Source organism: Neodiprion virginianus, chromosome 6 (genome assembly GCF_021901495.1).
Source record: "Neodiprion virginianus isolate iyNeoVirg1 chromosome 6, iyNeoVirg1.1, whole genome shotgun sequence".
Classification (NCBI taxonomy): Eukaryota; Metazoa; Arthropoda; class Insecta; order Hymenoptera; family Diprionidae; genus Neodiprion; species Neodiprion virginianus.
Genome location: NC_060882.1, coordinates 19,297,168 through 19,314,125, shown reverse-complemented (window position 1 = coordinate 19,314,125; position 16,958 = coordinate 19,297,168). Strand labels below are relative to the sequence as shown.

The 16,958-nt window shown below is 40.1% G+C and overlaps 1 protein-coding gene across 5 annotated transcripts in view; it reads right to left on the bottom strand.

Moving 5' to 3' along the window:
- Positions 1-8,493, bottom strand: part of LOC124308210 (furin-like protease 1) — a 140,524-nt gene extending 132,031 nt beyond the window's left edge. For all 5 annotated transcript variants that reach the window (XR_006908944.1, XR_006908945.1, XM_046770697.1 and 2 more), the window contains exon 1: positions 6,704-8,493. Coding sequence is in view for 3 of the 5 variants with exons in the window: in XM_046770697.1 (XP_046626653.1) it covers positions 6,704-6,913 (210 nt within the window). In the remaining 2 variants the exon portion in view is untranslated. The remainder of the gene's footprint in view (positions 1-6,703) is intronic.
- Between the last annotated feature and the right edge of the window lie 8,465 nt (positions 8,494-16,958).

The window sequence follows — 16,958 nt, the reverse complement described above, 5'->3', positions numbered from 1 at the left end:
TGTAAATCCAATGTACGTTGGTGTTCTGACGAAATACGAATTTCCGTAACGATATGTGTATGTAATTATGTATATATGTATATATTGCATACGTATATACAGGTACATTTGTAGGTACACCGGCAGGATTTAATATATCACCAATTTCAACGGCGACTGCGTGTTTTCCTTTGCTTATTTAATTTTTTTCGCCTCGATTTTCGTGGGATAATTTCCAATTTATATTAATGAGTTTTATCGTTTTGCACACAACAACCGGTACGGTCCTCTCTCAATCTCACGCTCTCTTTCTCGCGAGTATTTTCCATACCGTTGGTTCGATTCTTCTCGATGGTAATAAACAATAAAAAGAATGAAAGAAAAATAAAAAAAAAAAACATTTTGATTTGAAGTACACGGTAGAACAGAAGTGGTCGTAGTTTAAAAGAAAAATGCGAACAGCTTGCAGTGAAGTAAGTCAAATTCCGGTTCGTTCTACCAATAAACGTATCACATATAACCGCCGTGATACAATCGAGGTCGGCAACATTTTTGTTCTCAGCGTGTAACTATAGTTCTGCTTAAGCTGCCGATTTGTTTCAATAATTTTGTATGTCAGGGTTCGGCCGCTAAGAACGTCAAAGATTTACGAACTTTGAACAGATCGAGTGCAATAATGAGGAAAAACAAGCGAATCAGCTCAATCAATTCGCAAGAAATCATTCATCTGTAGCCAAGATCGATTTGTCGATTTAAATCCGGTCTAATATTCTTACTATTCCCTTTTACTTTGTTTCTCATGGCAGCGCAAGCTTAACAAATTCAATTTAATCGTAAACCAGAACCTGACTTTGGGGCAAAAGAGAAACAGAGATACTCACTGCAAGCGAAAACAAAAGCAAATTTAAGGGCAACCCCTCGACTCTGTGAAAAGTGAAAAGCTTTCAAGAGTCTAAACTCTCTTTCAAGAGTTCACGGAGCCATATTGATTTTCGTTCAGTCGACAAGTGAAGAAATTTTCTACACTTTACAAATGTTTCGCGATCCTTTAATATACCGATGTTTGTTATAACATAATTTGTACGTATACTCGAAATAAAATAATTCAACAAATTTCTTCCGTTTTACATTCTCTCATCATGATGGCGGTAATAATTACGTCGAACTACGACGTTCCCACCAAACTGTAACATTGACTGTGACACGGAAAAAATTCCTAGATATGTTTCTCATGTAATACCTATAAGTACGTGACTGCTTTCACTTTTCATCATTAACAACTGTAACCACTCACGGTAAATGGTTGCTTGTATCAAATTTTCGTTTAATTCCAAGAAATACTTGGGCGTTAATATAGCCAGAAAACATTAAAATCGTATCAAAAACACGAGTGTTTATTAATTTTCAACCTTTTTTCATGTTACTGATATTGGGTAGAGTCTGCGTTATTCGAATTAGCCTCGATTAACTTCTATCAAATGTACAAATGTTGTTTCATCCGTGTTCACCTTCATCGGCAAATAACGCTGTTGATAGTTTATAAAACGGTTATGAAACTTTTCCCATAACGAATGATTTAAACAACGCGCAGCCAATGCACCCTGAAAATTCAACTCCGACTAGAATACGAATAAAAATAGGGTGTCTCTTTCTCTGCTCGCTCATTCGTAACGAACAACAAGTCTCAAGTCGAACTTGACTCTTTTCCGACCGAGCGGCGGGTCCTTTGAATATCGAAGTGCAGGTACCTCTCGACAACGTCATAAGTGTCAGCAAAAAAGCGTCTCGACAATCTCGCATAGAGAATACGTAATTGGGTACGCGATTCTCCTCTCACGTCTAGATCGAGAAATGACACAGCCAGCGTAGCAGAGTCACAGAGTCAAGAGAATGGGAGATAAGAGGGCCAGCCTTTCCTAACCGAGCCGCGAGTCCTGCCGACCCAACAGAGTCCGAAGTTAGACTCGCCGCGAAGAAACAAGGGGGATGGATATATATGTAGTAAAGAAAGAAAGAGACGAGGGGACTCGGAGGCGTCGAAGAGATGGAAAAGCCGGTTGAAGGCAAGGCTTTGGACCGGTCTAACTGCTCGATGTTCCGCCTGGCCAGAGTCTAGACTCTGGACTCATAGACGATCATCTCGAGAGGAGGACGAGGATGAGGAGGATAAGGAGAAGGACCCGACCCACGTCCTGAGAGGCTTAGCGCTCGGCTCTTACGATTAACTGCTCTCCTCTCCTCTTTTCCTCCGTCATTTTGTTCGGTTTGCATCGAACATCTCCGCCTTTGGTCGCTGACAGCAGAAGCAAAGAAAGTACTAAAAGCGATCGGAAATTATTAACCTTTCAATTCGTGTTATCGAAGGATTCGAATAAGTAATATTCGTTGATCGAGCCTCGAGAATAACGCCTGATCGGAACAATAACAATATATATATATATATATTTTTTTTCTTGCTTTTTCTATTTAAAAAAGTATCGATAATTTTTCAGTACTTACGGTAGAAAACCTGCCCACCGGTTGGAATATTGATGATCGAAAAAATAATCACTATCGTCAGTCTCGCGTAACGCTACCTAATCCAACACGATCTATCCCGACCATTTATTACAAAATCCTGCCGGAGTTTTATCAATTTTCTAAAGAATCCCGGTTAACACCGGAGCACTGCGAGTTATTTCACGACCTACATACACGTGTAATATCCGTCGTATTAGCGGACGTAGTCGCGTTATCTACCAATCGCGTTTGGTTATGCACGACGACGGCTGCGAAAAAGACGCTGCAAGTATTGAAATTCATTTGTTCATCTCTTGTTTCTTCATCTTTGCGACAAAACTACACGACGTAAGTCGCACATCGAATATACGATAAGTAGATCGTTCGTAATTATTCTACAACCACAAAGTGTACGTAAGATGTATCTCGTGTATAAATCATTAGCCAAGAGTAAAAGTTGCAGGAGAGGTGTAAAAAAAAAAAAAAAAAAAATTAATTACCATAATATTGAGATAAAAATAAGTATTATAGCATTATAATATTTGTAGTGCAGATTTTTTTTTTTATTTTCTTCATTACGCACAGGTGTAATCATAATGTAAGATAAATCCACGAGAGGGTTTTTATTTTCATTTACTCTATTACGACCAAATGAATTTCATCTTGATTTTGTTACGAGGTTTCAATGTCGATCGACTGATCCGGCTTCCGGCAAACGGTGGAATAACTCGTGATTCAAATAACGTGGAATGCTGCTGGTCTGCCAGATTTAAAGACATCGGGCAAAACCGGTACAGCCTTCTCCCGAGTTACGCCTTTTATAGCGAGCCTTATAGCAGCCCATGCGTTATTACATCTCAGAGATCCCGTCTATTTATTTCCATAAACGTATACATACAGGCATGCATATATATATACATGCATTACGGAAATGTTATAATATTAGTTTATGCATGAAATTAATTGTCTCGCCAAGAGAAAAGAAATAAGAACCTTGCGTTGATTTAAGACAATGTCAATAATGTCACGTATATATGACATTTAAACAAGAAAATTGATGATTCTTTTAACGCTGTTATACGATGTTTGCATCTGTTAAAAGTCCCATATGCGTGTATATATATGCGTGTATAAAATTTTTCAACACACGCTCATTCCAGCAGCGACTACTCAAACGCTGACGATGATGCGTCACCGTTTACATAAAAACTAGCGGTTCGGTAGAAGGGAAAGAAATGATATGAGTAGAAACATTTCATTATCACGACGATATATCTGCGGCGTACATAATTCCGCAAATAAATCCGTATACGTTGTATAATTATCAGGCTGAAGTTAGTAACGTTAACGTAACGAAACCTTAGGATAAAAAATGTTCATCATTAGGCATTTCAAAATGACATTCGACGAGTTGGATTTTCGAAATTGAAGTTTATTTTTTTTATAATGATTTACTAAATCTCGCCCATTTCTAAAGATGCGAAGTAGCGATTTTTCTTACAGTAACGTTGTAAACTTCATCCTTCCGTATAATTGGCATACAACAACGAGTTGCTCGACTGTCAAATATATCATATACACGCTGACTGAAAATTAGATGCTGCTTTACAGTTTGTAGAATCGATCGATAATTGAAAATGATGCATACGAGAAGAAAAAAAATTCTGCGTAAGGAGCAAGACAATTGCCAACAACTATTATCACGAAATTAAAGAGGAAAATGCAGTTGGCTTCAAAGGTTCCAGGACGGGGTGAAATCGTATTGGAATAAGTAGTATTACACGTAATAAAAGATGTTGGAAAAAGAAGAGGGATGAAAAAGAATAGAAGGAAGAAGAAAAACGCTGAGGAACAGAGGGAGAAAAGAGAGCTATAAGAGGAGGGAAAAAATACGAGGAGAAGATAAAATAAAGAATCAATACCGGCAGAGGTAGAGGACCTCTCTGCCTCCTTCTTCGCCTCCGTATCCTCGTGTATGGTATTCCATACCTCTCCGATACAAAGTCTCCGGGCTGTCATCGAAACATTGAGATAAAATAAATAAAACAAATAAAGAAAGATAAAAAAAAATTGCTCGCAGTCATAAAAGTCTACACGTATATACGTAAAAGTTGAAGAATTTTTCTCCTCAAGCAGTTTCTCTTCCTGTCTGTCTATCTGCCTGCCCTCACACACGGTTGAGAGAGACACGACTAACCAAGAGGTGAGTAAATATACCCCTCCGATGCCGCATGTGCAGTTACCGCACACTCGATCGAGTTTATAACTTCGGCGTTGCGCCACGACGACGACAAACCGCAAGGCAGTCGATGGTTATTACGTATTTTATATTTCAAAGGGCGACCGAATGAACAACGGCGTAAAGAGTCAGCTGCTACTTGCGACACAAGACGGCTTGAATAGCTTTGCATTTTTCCATAGTCGTCTGATACATGAAACGGACGGGAAAGTTTCGCGCACTGTGAAACGCGAGGGTTGATTAATTCCGATTTCTTCTATTCTTCTTTCTCATTTATTGACTGATTTATTGACGTTTCTTCGTAAAGTTGGAAGAACGTTCCGGTTACCGTCGTACCAACGACCTTTCAAATTGTGTACACCATAATTAAACTACGAAACGAAATTATGTTTTACTCCTTCTAGTTCACTGAGATCCTCAAACTAAAAGTCATAACAGATCGGTGAAAGCGATTGTATTGGTACAACGAAGAGAGACTCGATGTAAGAGAGGTCAATGAGGAATATCAACAAACTCGCGAAGGCGGATCAAGAGGTGCAAGGATCTTTCACCAGATGTTTGTCAACAACTCGACTCGTATTTGAATTCAACTTTTGCTTTATTTACATGATTTTGTACGATCCGGAAATCAGATTAGAACCGAAGGTACGTTTAAAATGTGAGTGATTATTTTCGGCGGTATAGTGATTTCAAGGAGCATTGATCGAAAATGGAGTTGTGCAAAAAACACCCAACACGTACCGACTGTAGCAATAATTATCAACGTTGTACACTGTACACTTTTCATTCCAAATTAGATATCTCGCGAAACTTATTTGCACCTGATATGCCGCAAGATTCGTGACGCAAGAGTATAATCTATATCTGTACAATCACGAGATTGCAGAATGATGTTTGCCAGCACAAAAGAAGCGTATATAACATTACGTACCTGTGAGTAAGATTTATGAAGAAAAGTAGTCGACTTGTAAGTGAAAAATAAGTTACACGTGAATCGTGGGAATATTATGCTCGCATAATTTCAAACTGAGAAATTACGTGTGCCAGAGAACAATCGTGAGGGATAAAATTGATCTCTTGCGTCAATATCGGAAGTTTTGAAAATTGCTTTACCCGTTCTTACCAATCATATCGGTCTTTTCGAAGGCTTCCTTTACAGCATATGTTTGTAAATATATTATACAAACACCTGCGCGTGCCTTTGCAGCTCGTGTTACATTCGTCGGCGGTCGCGAATGACAAATACGGATGTCATATCGTCGGACTATCTCTGCGCGGTACAGTCAACAGGTTTAAAGAACAAGAGGAAACAACCAACGTTAAAAATGAATCAAGATTTAAAAGCACATGCTTAATGTTCTTGAAAAATACAACCGAATTGGTAGAAATATCAGCGAGGAGAGGTTTTCTTTGCGCCAATGATTTGGTAAGCAATAATGAAACGAGACATCTCAACTTCGTAGAAATGAATCTGAGCAAATTTGTACGAAAAAGCTGAGAATTAAAAACAGTTCCGAGTAAAATTATTATATAATTACAACGTTTTTTGACCGATCGCAGTGTTTTTGAGATCATTCTGCTCGCTGATCAGACATCCAGAATTTGTCTGAAAATCGTTCGAGAAATCTTGCATTATAGTATAATTTCAAACATCTGTCGTACCGTACCTTTAAAAATCTATTATTATCCACTATTTGAAAAAACTTTCAGTGAACGAAATGCGTCCAACAACAAAAGCGAGTAGCATCGCAAGATGAAAAACCCCAGAGTTCAATCACTACGAAGTTTCTAATCATAAAACCTTTTCTCAAATTCTCAACATCGACTGTATAATTGCAAAACCTCGTTTTTCCTCAACGTTTTACAACTTTGCGTCGACCCGATCACCAACTTCAAGCTCGCTTCTCTAAACCCGGTTTCGTTTCAGCCTTTGACTCATTGCCAGAGGCCTGTGCTTCTGACTGCTCGCAAAAGATTCTGACTCACCTTGTCCAAATATCGGAATCCATGATCGGCGGCGACCTGCTTGGCAACCTCGGGTCCTCCCTCGATGTGGGCAGCCCATTGGTTCGTGTAAGCGTCGACCGTTCGAGGTGCACCACAAACAACAATAACCACCACTAAAACTAAAACGGACCAAGTCCACTTCGCACAAACTGAAGCAGTCCTCCGCTGCACTTGAGCTTCGGCACTCATGACGAGGTCGGAGTAAAACTGCGGAGTGACTAAATCGTCGGTCGCCGGGCGTTTTTCCCCGAATTCCGTGGACCAACGACCACGTGGTTTTGTTGGCGAAAAAAAAGAACGCGACAAGGGGGGGGGGGGGGGGGATTCCCGTTACCCTTCGTCTAACCGTTCCGAACTTGTCCAATTATTCCCGCACTTCGACTATCCGGTTAGTTACCACTCGATCGCTTTACACGTGTTTATAGTGTTATATATTGTAAAACTTCGCACCACGCTGCGCGAAACAGCTTCGTTTTTTTTTTCTCCAATGAAAAGCGAAAGGATCGGAGAGAATTGGGGGAGATGAGAAAAAAAAAACAAAGCAACGCAACAAAAACGCGCGCTTGTGTTTAAAAATCTCTGTACGGTACGGAAAATCGTTGCCAAAGGTTCGACGAAAACGAAGTAGGGGATGATATCACTTGGTTGATTCAAGAGATGTCATCGCTGCTGCTGCTGATGATGATGATTATGATGACTACGACTACTAGCTGCTGCAACGTTGCTGGGATGCCGGGAAACACGCGACTAAACTGTTCGCTTCTAGTCGGCGTACTGAAATAGTGGTCATTTGCGATAGAGGTCAAGTTCCCCTCCCCCCCACCGCCCACCATAACCGTCCGATTATTATTTTACGTTAGTGTTTTTTTTTTTTATTATTTTTTTTTTCTTGCCTCGTTCCTACTTCGTAAACCTCGTCGCTCGCAGCTCCGTTATCGATACGCGGAATAACGAAGTAACGAACACGCGTAAACAGATAGCGGGGAATTCACGAGTCGAGAAGTATTTTCACTTTCCTTGTTTCTCCGTTCGTGTTAATATTCCCCGATATGAATAATCCTCTGTTATTATTATCGCGCACAGTATCTTTACGTTGTTTTTTCTTATCTTTTGTTTTTATCTTTGATTTAATATTACTTACAAGTTTAGAAAATCAACCTCCGAACCGCACCTCGCGTTATCACGTGGCCGCGTACATGACGAGGCAAACTTCACTCCGAACCCGTATCGTATCACAACCACCGACCTTTTCGCACCGCAACGGATTGATCACGGAAACAAAACTACACTTCGTCGTTATAGAATCCGTCCACCGATACGCTTGAACAGAATTCCGCACCCACGTCTACCTAAGATTTAAACGGTTCAAGTACCCTACGATGGGCAATTTCTTTACACCTACGTGGTATAAAAATAAAAACAAAAAACAAACAAAAAAAAAAAACAATCGCAAGTGTCACTCAATCGGCCCGGTAAATCCTATACGACAATGCATACATCACCCGCGAATTAACGCGTACTCAAAGGTCTTGGCGTGATTAGAGTGTGAATTTTTTCGTCGGTTAAAACCGAAGCGATAAACAACCGAAGATATTCAACATATAAACGTGCGTAACCCCGAGATTCGGCGTAAGAATTCCGGCACCGCCTCGACTCGACCAGCGCCGTTTTATTATTCGTATCACCGCGGGGGAGGAGGAGGACGGGGGGGGGAGGGAGCGGGCCGCAACGTGAGTTCCGTTAACGGTTCTCCGGGCTCAATACGAACTCCCCACGCTGGCGGAGCACGGCTGACTGCCGGCAGGACCGTTTCGGAGCACGGCCGAGGTTTACTTCCCCCCCCCCCCCCCTCCCCCGCCCGCCCCTCCCGCTCAGCCGTCATCTTCCCCTTCTCTCGCTCTCTCGCCGATCTCCCTCGTTCCCCCTCCCCCCTCCCACCTTCCGTCGCTCCGATCCGCCGTAACGCCGCACTCCGTTTCGACGGCGCCGCTCAACGCGCGTGTGTCTGTGTGTGTGTGTGTGTGTGTGTGCATGTGCTTCTGCGTTCGCCCCCCCCCCCCCCCCCCGTTCCTCTATCACGCTGTCCTTCCTTCTTTCGCTCTCTCTTTCTCTCTCTCTTTCTCTCGCGCAGCGCATCCACCGCCCACACTGGCTGCAACCTGCACCAAGGCGATGCGATGCGATGCCGTGCCGCGAAAGAGACAACCCGACGCGACGACTCGGTGAACGTCTATGGGTTCGTGGAGAGAAGTGGCACGGTATTTGGTAGCGTGTATGTGTACGGATTGTCTAGTCGCTTTAGTCGCGCTATTACAGGTTTCCCAACTTGGACGCTTTGACACCAGATCTGGTGTTTTTGGAACTTAATTTTGAACGTTTTTTTCGGAGAGTTCGGACATGTGTGAATTATTATGCTTTTAGAGGCTTGTAGGAGGTCTAGGGTTTTTCATTGTATCAAAATTTTGAAACACTTGGAAAATTCACGGATTGGATGCAGCATCGATAATTTTTTTTTTCTGGTAATATTGTGTCGGTAGTGTATTCCAGACATGTTTCCGCGCATGCGCACAGACTTTCCGTCGTTACATCCGATCGGATATCCGTCTACCGATCTCAAACGCGAGAAAACGATTGAGAGATAAATTTTACGTACAATTGTAACGAAAGATATGCCAAAATTTTTATTGCGTTATTAAAGCAAAGTGGATGTGGCTGCTTACCCAAATTTCAAACCACTTCGTCCCTCGTTTAGATGAGAAATTTGAATTGGACGGATTTCCATCCAACGAGCAGATAATTATCTAAACTTCCGTTTCAATATCTCGTATGAACAAACAAAAACACGGAGTAAACAGTAAACATATTTTCGCTGGCAATGACAAAGTGAACAGAGAGAACGTAATTGGAGCAAAAAATTTGTATTTTCTAAATACTTAGCACTTGCATTTTGTCGATACACTTCTGCAAACACCGGTGCATTCGATATTTCGTTTTGAAAATTCGTAACGTTTCAGTTGTTCTCAACGTCGTAATGATCGGCATCGTGGTTTAATAGACTCGCGTAATTAGTACAGCAAGTCCGATGTTTTCAAGTACGAGATTGTTTTCTATATAACGTCAGTTTTCGTGACGTACTTTCCATGAGACAAACTGCATCCGCGATGCGTTGCGTTGCATGTGGATACCTTTCAACGCAACCGCGCATTCGTTTTACCGCGGCGTTATCTGCGCACGTACATGCATAATGCGCATACCTCACTAGCCTATAATACCACGAATTTGCCGTGTAAGCAGTATGGATACCGCCGAGTTTCTCCGGTAGTTTCAATACTGCAATCGATGTCTACTTGACCCGCGGTTTATCGTCGCAACTCCCCTTTTTACGATACACAAGTTGTTTTTTCATGGGACTATCACTTCCTTGTAGGATAATTTTATACCTACTCTATTTTTCCTGTGGGTGGGTCTTTATGCGATATTTTAACCACGGTTTAAAACATTGCGCAAAATTTAAACAACTTCTTTACCAAAGAAAATAATATGCTTACACGCAAAAACTTCTTACCGTTTACATCGACCAACCATTTTTTTTTATCGAACTTCACGTAGGTAACATTCTTCCTTTTTCAGCTGGATATATCAATGCAATTTCGAGCTAAGATCAGGTTACAATTCCGCCTTGAACAGATCATTTAAATAAGTAGATGTTGAATACGTTTTCCGTTAATTTAAAATTTCTATATTTTTCCAAATTCGAAACCGAAAAGAAAAATATATAAGACACATTATACGAGTTTGGCATTCTTAATTAATGATCCAAACATATTTATAATGTATATAGGACTATAAAAATGAAGCCTTATGCAGGTATGTAAATTATAGCTGTCCTAGAATATATTTTAGATAAATGATGTTAGATTACATATTTCTCGACATAATTAGTGACAAGTTGTGCGTATGGTAAAAATATATACAGGACGGTGATAAATTCTTACGTAGAGACACGTAGAGCCAGTTTTTTATGAAAATATAGGAACTAAGTGCAGAAAATACGATTGTGAGTTGTTGGCGTTATGATATACCGCAACGGGCTTCAATTATGAAATAATTTTCCGAACTGACGTTGGATCCTTCATTCATTAATCATTCCTAATAAGTTTAACAATAAGAACGCAGCGACGGACAAAGCGCCGTGATTTTCTTAAAATTATGCAGTCGCCTCTGAATCGGCGAAATATATTTAAGAGAATTAGTGGAAATGCTTTTAAGGAGCTTGAAACGTTTCTAACCATTTAGCGTGTAACGCAGCGTTATCCTCAATGCTTCGTACTTATTGAAATCTTTCTAAACTCAATCTTTCAATTTTGGTCTATCACCTCCGACTTCCAAGTCGAATTTTCACCCGGGATTCCAATCACGGTTCTTTGAGCCTTTTTAAATTTTGTTGATCGAGCTTATATTTACGCGACTGATCAAATTTACCAGCGGATTTCGTTGTGTAAGACGTATTCGCGTGTGTAACCTGACAACGAAAGAATGGGCAAGTACCGATCCACCTACAAACCACGTTGAGAAGCGTGTCTGGCTTATGAAATCACGTGCTCGTTATTTCATATAAAATATTGTTCAAAGTTCGAGCATCGAATTTATAAATATTTAGCTGATCCAAAAATAACACCGAGAAACGAGAAGATTTGTGAAACGATGGAAGAAATATATAAGTAAAATTTAAAGTCGGTTTTCGTTCGTACAAACGATGCGGAACGATAATTCGAGACGTGCAACGATCGGGAAAATAAAAATATAAAACTCCCGATTGCGGTAAAATAAACTAGGCTACTTGATTAGGTATATTTTCCTTCACTCCCTCACTTCACGGTGTACGTATGATCTATGTAAAATACACGTATGTTCGCAGGCAACTGCCGAACGATATCGACCGGATGCTGAGTCTGCTACATATGCATGTGTGTACACGTATACAAACACGTGTACATATTACCAATGCATCGCACATTTTCATGCATTGATAATCGTTAGCCGAGATACAATCGCCAATAGAAATTGCCTCGCGTGTCAGTTGCTGATAAACAGGAGTTAAAAATCACACAAGTCACGACCTCGATGCTAATGTATTAATATATACACTTGCACATTCCACGAAAATGATATTTATCGAGCTCTACCTATAATACAATACTGCGTATAACAAACGATTCCAGCAGTCAACCCATACTTTTTTTTTCCATCATAGGAACGCGTTACCGATTTACAACAATTTATTGCTGTCAATTATGATTTTTACGGTCTTTGTTTACCGGTGCGACAGATAGTTAAACATACAAGTGTTGTAACTTAGTAACAACTTTCAGCATGTTTCAGCATTTTTTCAATCTTGTTTTGGTCACAGTTTTTCATTTACAATAAAAATCATTGAGCTTCTTATATGAAATAACATGGCAAACTTCGCAAAGTTAGCAAAATTCGATTTGTCCGAAATTGTTACACTTCAATCGAAAACGTTCCGTTAAGAGGAAATAGAATGTCCAAGTCACTAACTTACTATCTGATTGAGTTTTCATCTTCATTTATTTCACAGAATGACGGAAATGTTCGCATCGATTACAACAGAGTTTCCTAACGACGCCTACGTCTGCTTTCACTTATTCTTCCTAGATGAGAAGCTACAACATGAAGGTTGTTTTTTCTGTAGAAAGTTTTGTGAAATGTTCTCAATGTTCATCAAGGATGAAGAACTCGAACGCAATAATGTCACACGTCAAAACGACATGGTCGTCATATACATCGGATAACGAATTTTTTCTTTGATTACAGCATGATGAGCGAATCGGTCGAAAGATGAAGTTTCTGCAGGGATTCGAGTCTCATTCTTGCACGTTACTACATGTCAAATCCATGCTAAAAATTGATTATAAACACATGTAACTGAATCGAATGAAATGAAATTATTACTAGTAACGATAAAATTTGTACCCAGTGAATAAAATGCGTTGTTACCGAAATATGTTGTCTTTAGTTGTTGATTCTCTTTCTTGTACGTCACCGTTCCGAAAATATCAAAGAAGATACGATCAGAGATAGCAATATTGTTAAAATTAATTAATACCACCGATTGATCGGTTCGAAAAAGAAAAGAGGTTCGATCATAAAAATTGCGGCGTGTATAACAATGGAGTCCCGGAGTCAGCGGGTAAGGCGCAAGGCTTACAATTAGGGGGAAGACAGTGTCAGTTAGCGGGAAAGAATTGCTTAGCCCGTTAATGACGAGCCTCTGGATCCGGGAACGTTGGGATGAAAAATAGGTGTAAGCCTCGGGCCGTAACCCCGTTTCAACTGTTTCCCAGCTCGTCAGTCTTATCGGAACATATTTCGGTCATAAAATGATCCTGCCCGGATACGAAGCCATCAATTACCTTTCACCCTTCGAGGATGAAGCGCCGTGGTTCAAATGGCCGGGCCCGGGTAGAAATAATGCGATCTAAGACAGTGATATGAAATATCTAGGGCCACGCGGGCGCCTAATGCATCGGGAAATCGCTGGTGACGTCGACATTTGAATTGCAGGAGCATCTTTTTCTCGAAATGTAGAAAATTCAAAGTCCTCCCGACGTATGTTCGCGCATAGCTCCAAAACTGCTGAACCGATTTTCATCTTTTTTCTTTGGACTATATTTCGTTACAACCAAAGCAATAATTTTGGTAGATATAACGATATTTGTAAGCGAATCTGAACGCCGACTAAACGTTTAGAGACAGAGGTTGTGTTGGATTGGGTTAGATCAGGTTAGGTTATATTAAATTAGGTTAGGTCTAAATTCTTACGAATAGAGTTTTGGGTTAGATTAGGCTAGGTTTGGTTACGTCGGACTCTATCAATCTTTATTCGAATATTCATAACTGTAAGCAAGATTGTTTCATCTCAATAGTATTTTCATTTTGTTAGCCCACGACGGGCTGTTAGGCAATTATGTACGTCTTTCTTGTAACACCGGAGATGTAAAAATAAATTTTGGCGCAGGCTGCTCAAAGAGAAATAATTTGTTAAAGCGATTATTATACAGTCCTTGATTTGTACACTTATTTTTCGCCTGCATATAGGAAGAATATAATTCTTTATTTATCTTTCATTATACTGCTTTGTATTGTCCCACACGACACTTTAGCGGAGTGAGGGTATTTAGTTGGGGATTATTTGTTAAATCGATTTTTGGAAAAAACTACAAACTATTTGCTTACACGTTGAATATAAGATATTTGGTTACAAGATCACAAGTTGTATTGTTCGTAGTAGTTTATAAATTCAAATCGTTATTGCAGTGGCGTTGATATTATCTATTAGTTGATTTGTCGTATTTATCAGAGTTTGAAATAGTTGTTTATTTGGCAGATTAATAATTAGTTGACTTGACGGTTAGTTGGGTTGAGATATTCGGTTAAGACTTGAAATTGTTAGGTAATTGTTGTTCGCTGGATGCCGTGACGCGAGGACTGACTTTTCACTAATGATGAAAGAAGAAATTTGGAAGAATTTCGGAAATACGAAGGTTGTAGGAGCTTGTTGGTTGGTTTATTTTTCGTTTTAATCGATTATCGTGATTGACGGGAATTTAAGTTTGGTCAAGAACTTGTACCGGAAGTGTTGGTTATAGGAGTGGAAATTTTTTACGTAGAAGGAAAGTGGGAACACGCAGTTATGTCTTAAAATTAAACAATACGCGACCCTTCCACCCCTTTGCGAATCTGCAGTCCAGACAGGCAAGCGTCCAAATTTGGCAGCCAACTGAGCGTCAAAAATACGTAAAACCCGTGGATAATTAAGAGGTAAAAATCCGCGCTAGAAGTCGCGTACGACTCCTCAATTATTCAGTCATTGTTCGACATTTCTTTATTGTTTAGGGTCGTAGTTCCTTCAGCGCAAAATTATCTTGCCAAATGTGGGACCTTTGCCTTTTCTAGATGGTTTGACCCGACTTGCGATTTACCTTCCATGGAAGTTCCAGCCGCGAAAGAGTATATAAAAATAAAACTGTTTGTGTTGAAAGAAATTGTGTTGATACACAACATGCTCGTTTTTCATACAATATCTGTTAAATAACTGCGGGGAACTTTCAGGTTGACGTATTAAATGTTTTCAATTACGTATAATGCAACACACCAAATCATTGGACATTAGTTGGGTGTTAAAAAAAATGCTATTTTCACTGTTTTAGAATGGAGAAATCGAACCAGGAAGAAGTTGCGGAAGTACTTACAATTAGAAGTATTTGAGTTGCGTTGTACTAATTTCATTCCTTCACTCTATATTGACAATGTATAATTTTCTTAATACGCTTTTGAGAAAAATGTATCTAGCTGACTACAGATCGTCCTTATTTTTAAGTTATAACTTTGTTAGTTACGTCATTAATTGCACCGACTTCCAAGAATATAATTAACGATTATCAGTCCACAGCAACTGAAACGATCAATTCATTTTCTCGCTGGACATACAAATGAGTTCCTCGAATTTGTCGGTACTGATGAACGCGTGATTTCCGCACTATAGCAAGACGTGACTCGGTTGCGGGTTTGGGAAGCAGCTTTAGTCGTGTCAAAGTTCGAACGCAGGAATTTCCTCTCCACATTTAACTCGCGTCATTCTATCTCTCACATTTTCACTTCAATCTAGCAGAATACCGAATTAACGATATAATTAGGGATGTCGAGTGTTTTGCGAGTTATTAATGAACACGAGGCGCCGCGAAGTGTTAATCGAGCGATGTTCATTATGCTTAATTCCACACCGCGTACCGTACGCAGAAATTATCAGCGAATCGTCGCTGCTAGGAAAGTTTGATTGGCAGGTGATTACACGACCCGGCTGATAGAAACAGATATGATTTTGGATTCCTGACATTGCTCACTTGAAATGGTTCCTTGCGGAACGGTTATTCCGAACTTGACCAAGTTACCGGAATGATGATATCCCGGTTTCGAGAATTTTTCATACAAGATGCACTTCGTACAAATTGGTTGGGGAAAAATGGATGCTAGGTGTATACTTAGTTTGCTTTTATGGTCCTTGAAGGAATACTTTACGAAGAAAGGCGAGGGACAAATGCCTTCCGTATATCTCTGGGGTTCTTCTTATTTTTTTCTCGCCCCTCTTATACTTCCTTCGTTATCTTTCCTTTTCATTTTTCCTCTCTCTCTCTCTCTCTCTTGCTCTATTTCTCTCCCTTCGAATTATTTCGAGCAAACGGAACGAAATGTACGTAAGAATTTAACCCCTGGTTTAACTACTGATAAAATTGAAATCCTTGCAATAACAGTGCAAATATTTTGGGAATTACAAGAAAATATAGTAGACGAGTAATAATTTAAGTGCGATTCCAACTGTCAATGACTGCATTTTCTACTTGTTGTAATATTGAATTTGTTTGTTCAATTCACTACATTTTTTTCAGTCAAATAAGACTTGTACATCTATTTACCGTTGCACCAATACCGAATCATCGCAACAGTTACAAGAAAATGTAGTACGAGTGACCATGATCAAGAAGAACAGTATAACACATACTAGACGATTTCCTGATTTATACATTTTTCGATTATGGTAAAATCTCTAAATAGTCAAGGACTGCATGGATGATAAACCTGCGAGCGAGCTGCAGATGTGGAAGCAACTTTCACTTCGCCTTGACTGCAGGTAGGAAATAAATCGAGATAAATTGATTCGATAGACGGGCAGAATTCCGTTCAGAAATCCTTTGATTCTTGAAAGAGTGAATTGCCGAATCGGGATGGCCTGGTTCTCGACGCTGCGCCCGAAATATCGGCTCGAGCCAAGGGGAGAGAAAAGCTCGGCTTTGGAGTCGGCGCATTTTGCCTCGCCTCTTTCCCGAATGACGAAGTGCGCTTATGAGGCTCTTTTGCAAATATACTTTGAACGAAACAAGGACACCTTTACGGGCGAAAGGCGCGCCGTGAATCAAACCTGTGCAGCGGTATTAAGGAAAAGCAAGACAGAGCTGAAAGCTCTCAGCTGCGCGCGTTTAAATTCGGAAAATCAAGTATTCCGTGAAATTCATTTAAAAGGTACTCAACCTTGTATGCAAGTAAAAGCGGCAGATTAATTATAAGCCAGTTAGCGGCAGGGCTGCGGGACACCATCTGGTGCAAAGAAGCGTTTGCAGGACTTTTTTCTTGTCCTTCTTAATTACTGTACGAAGAG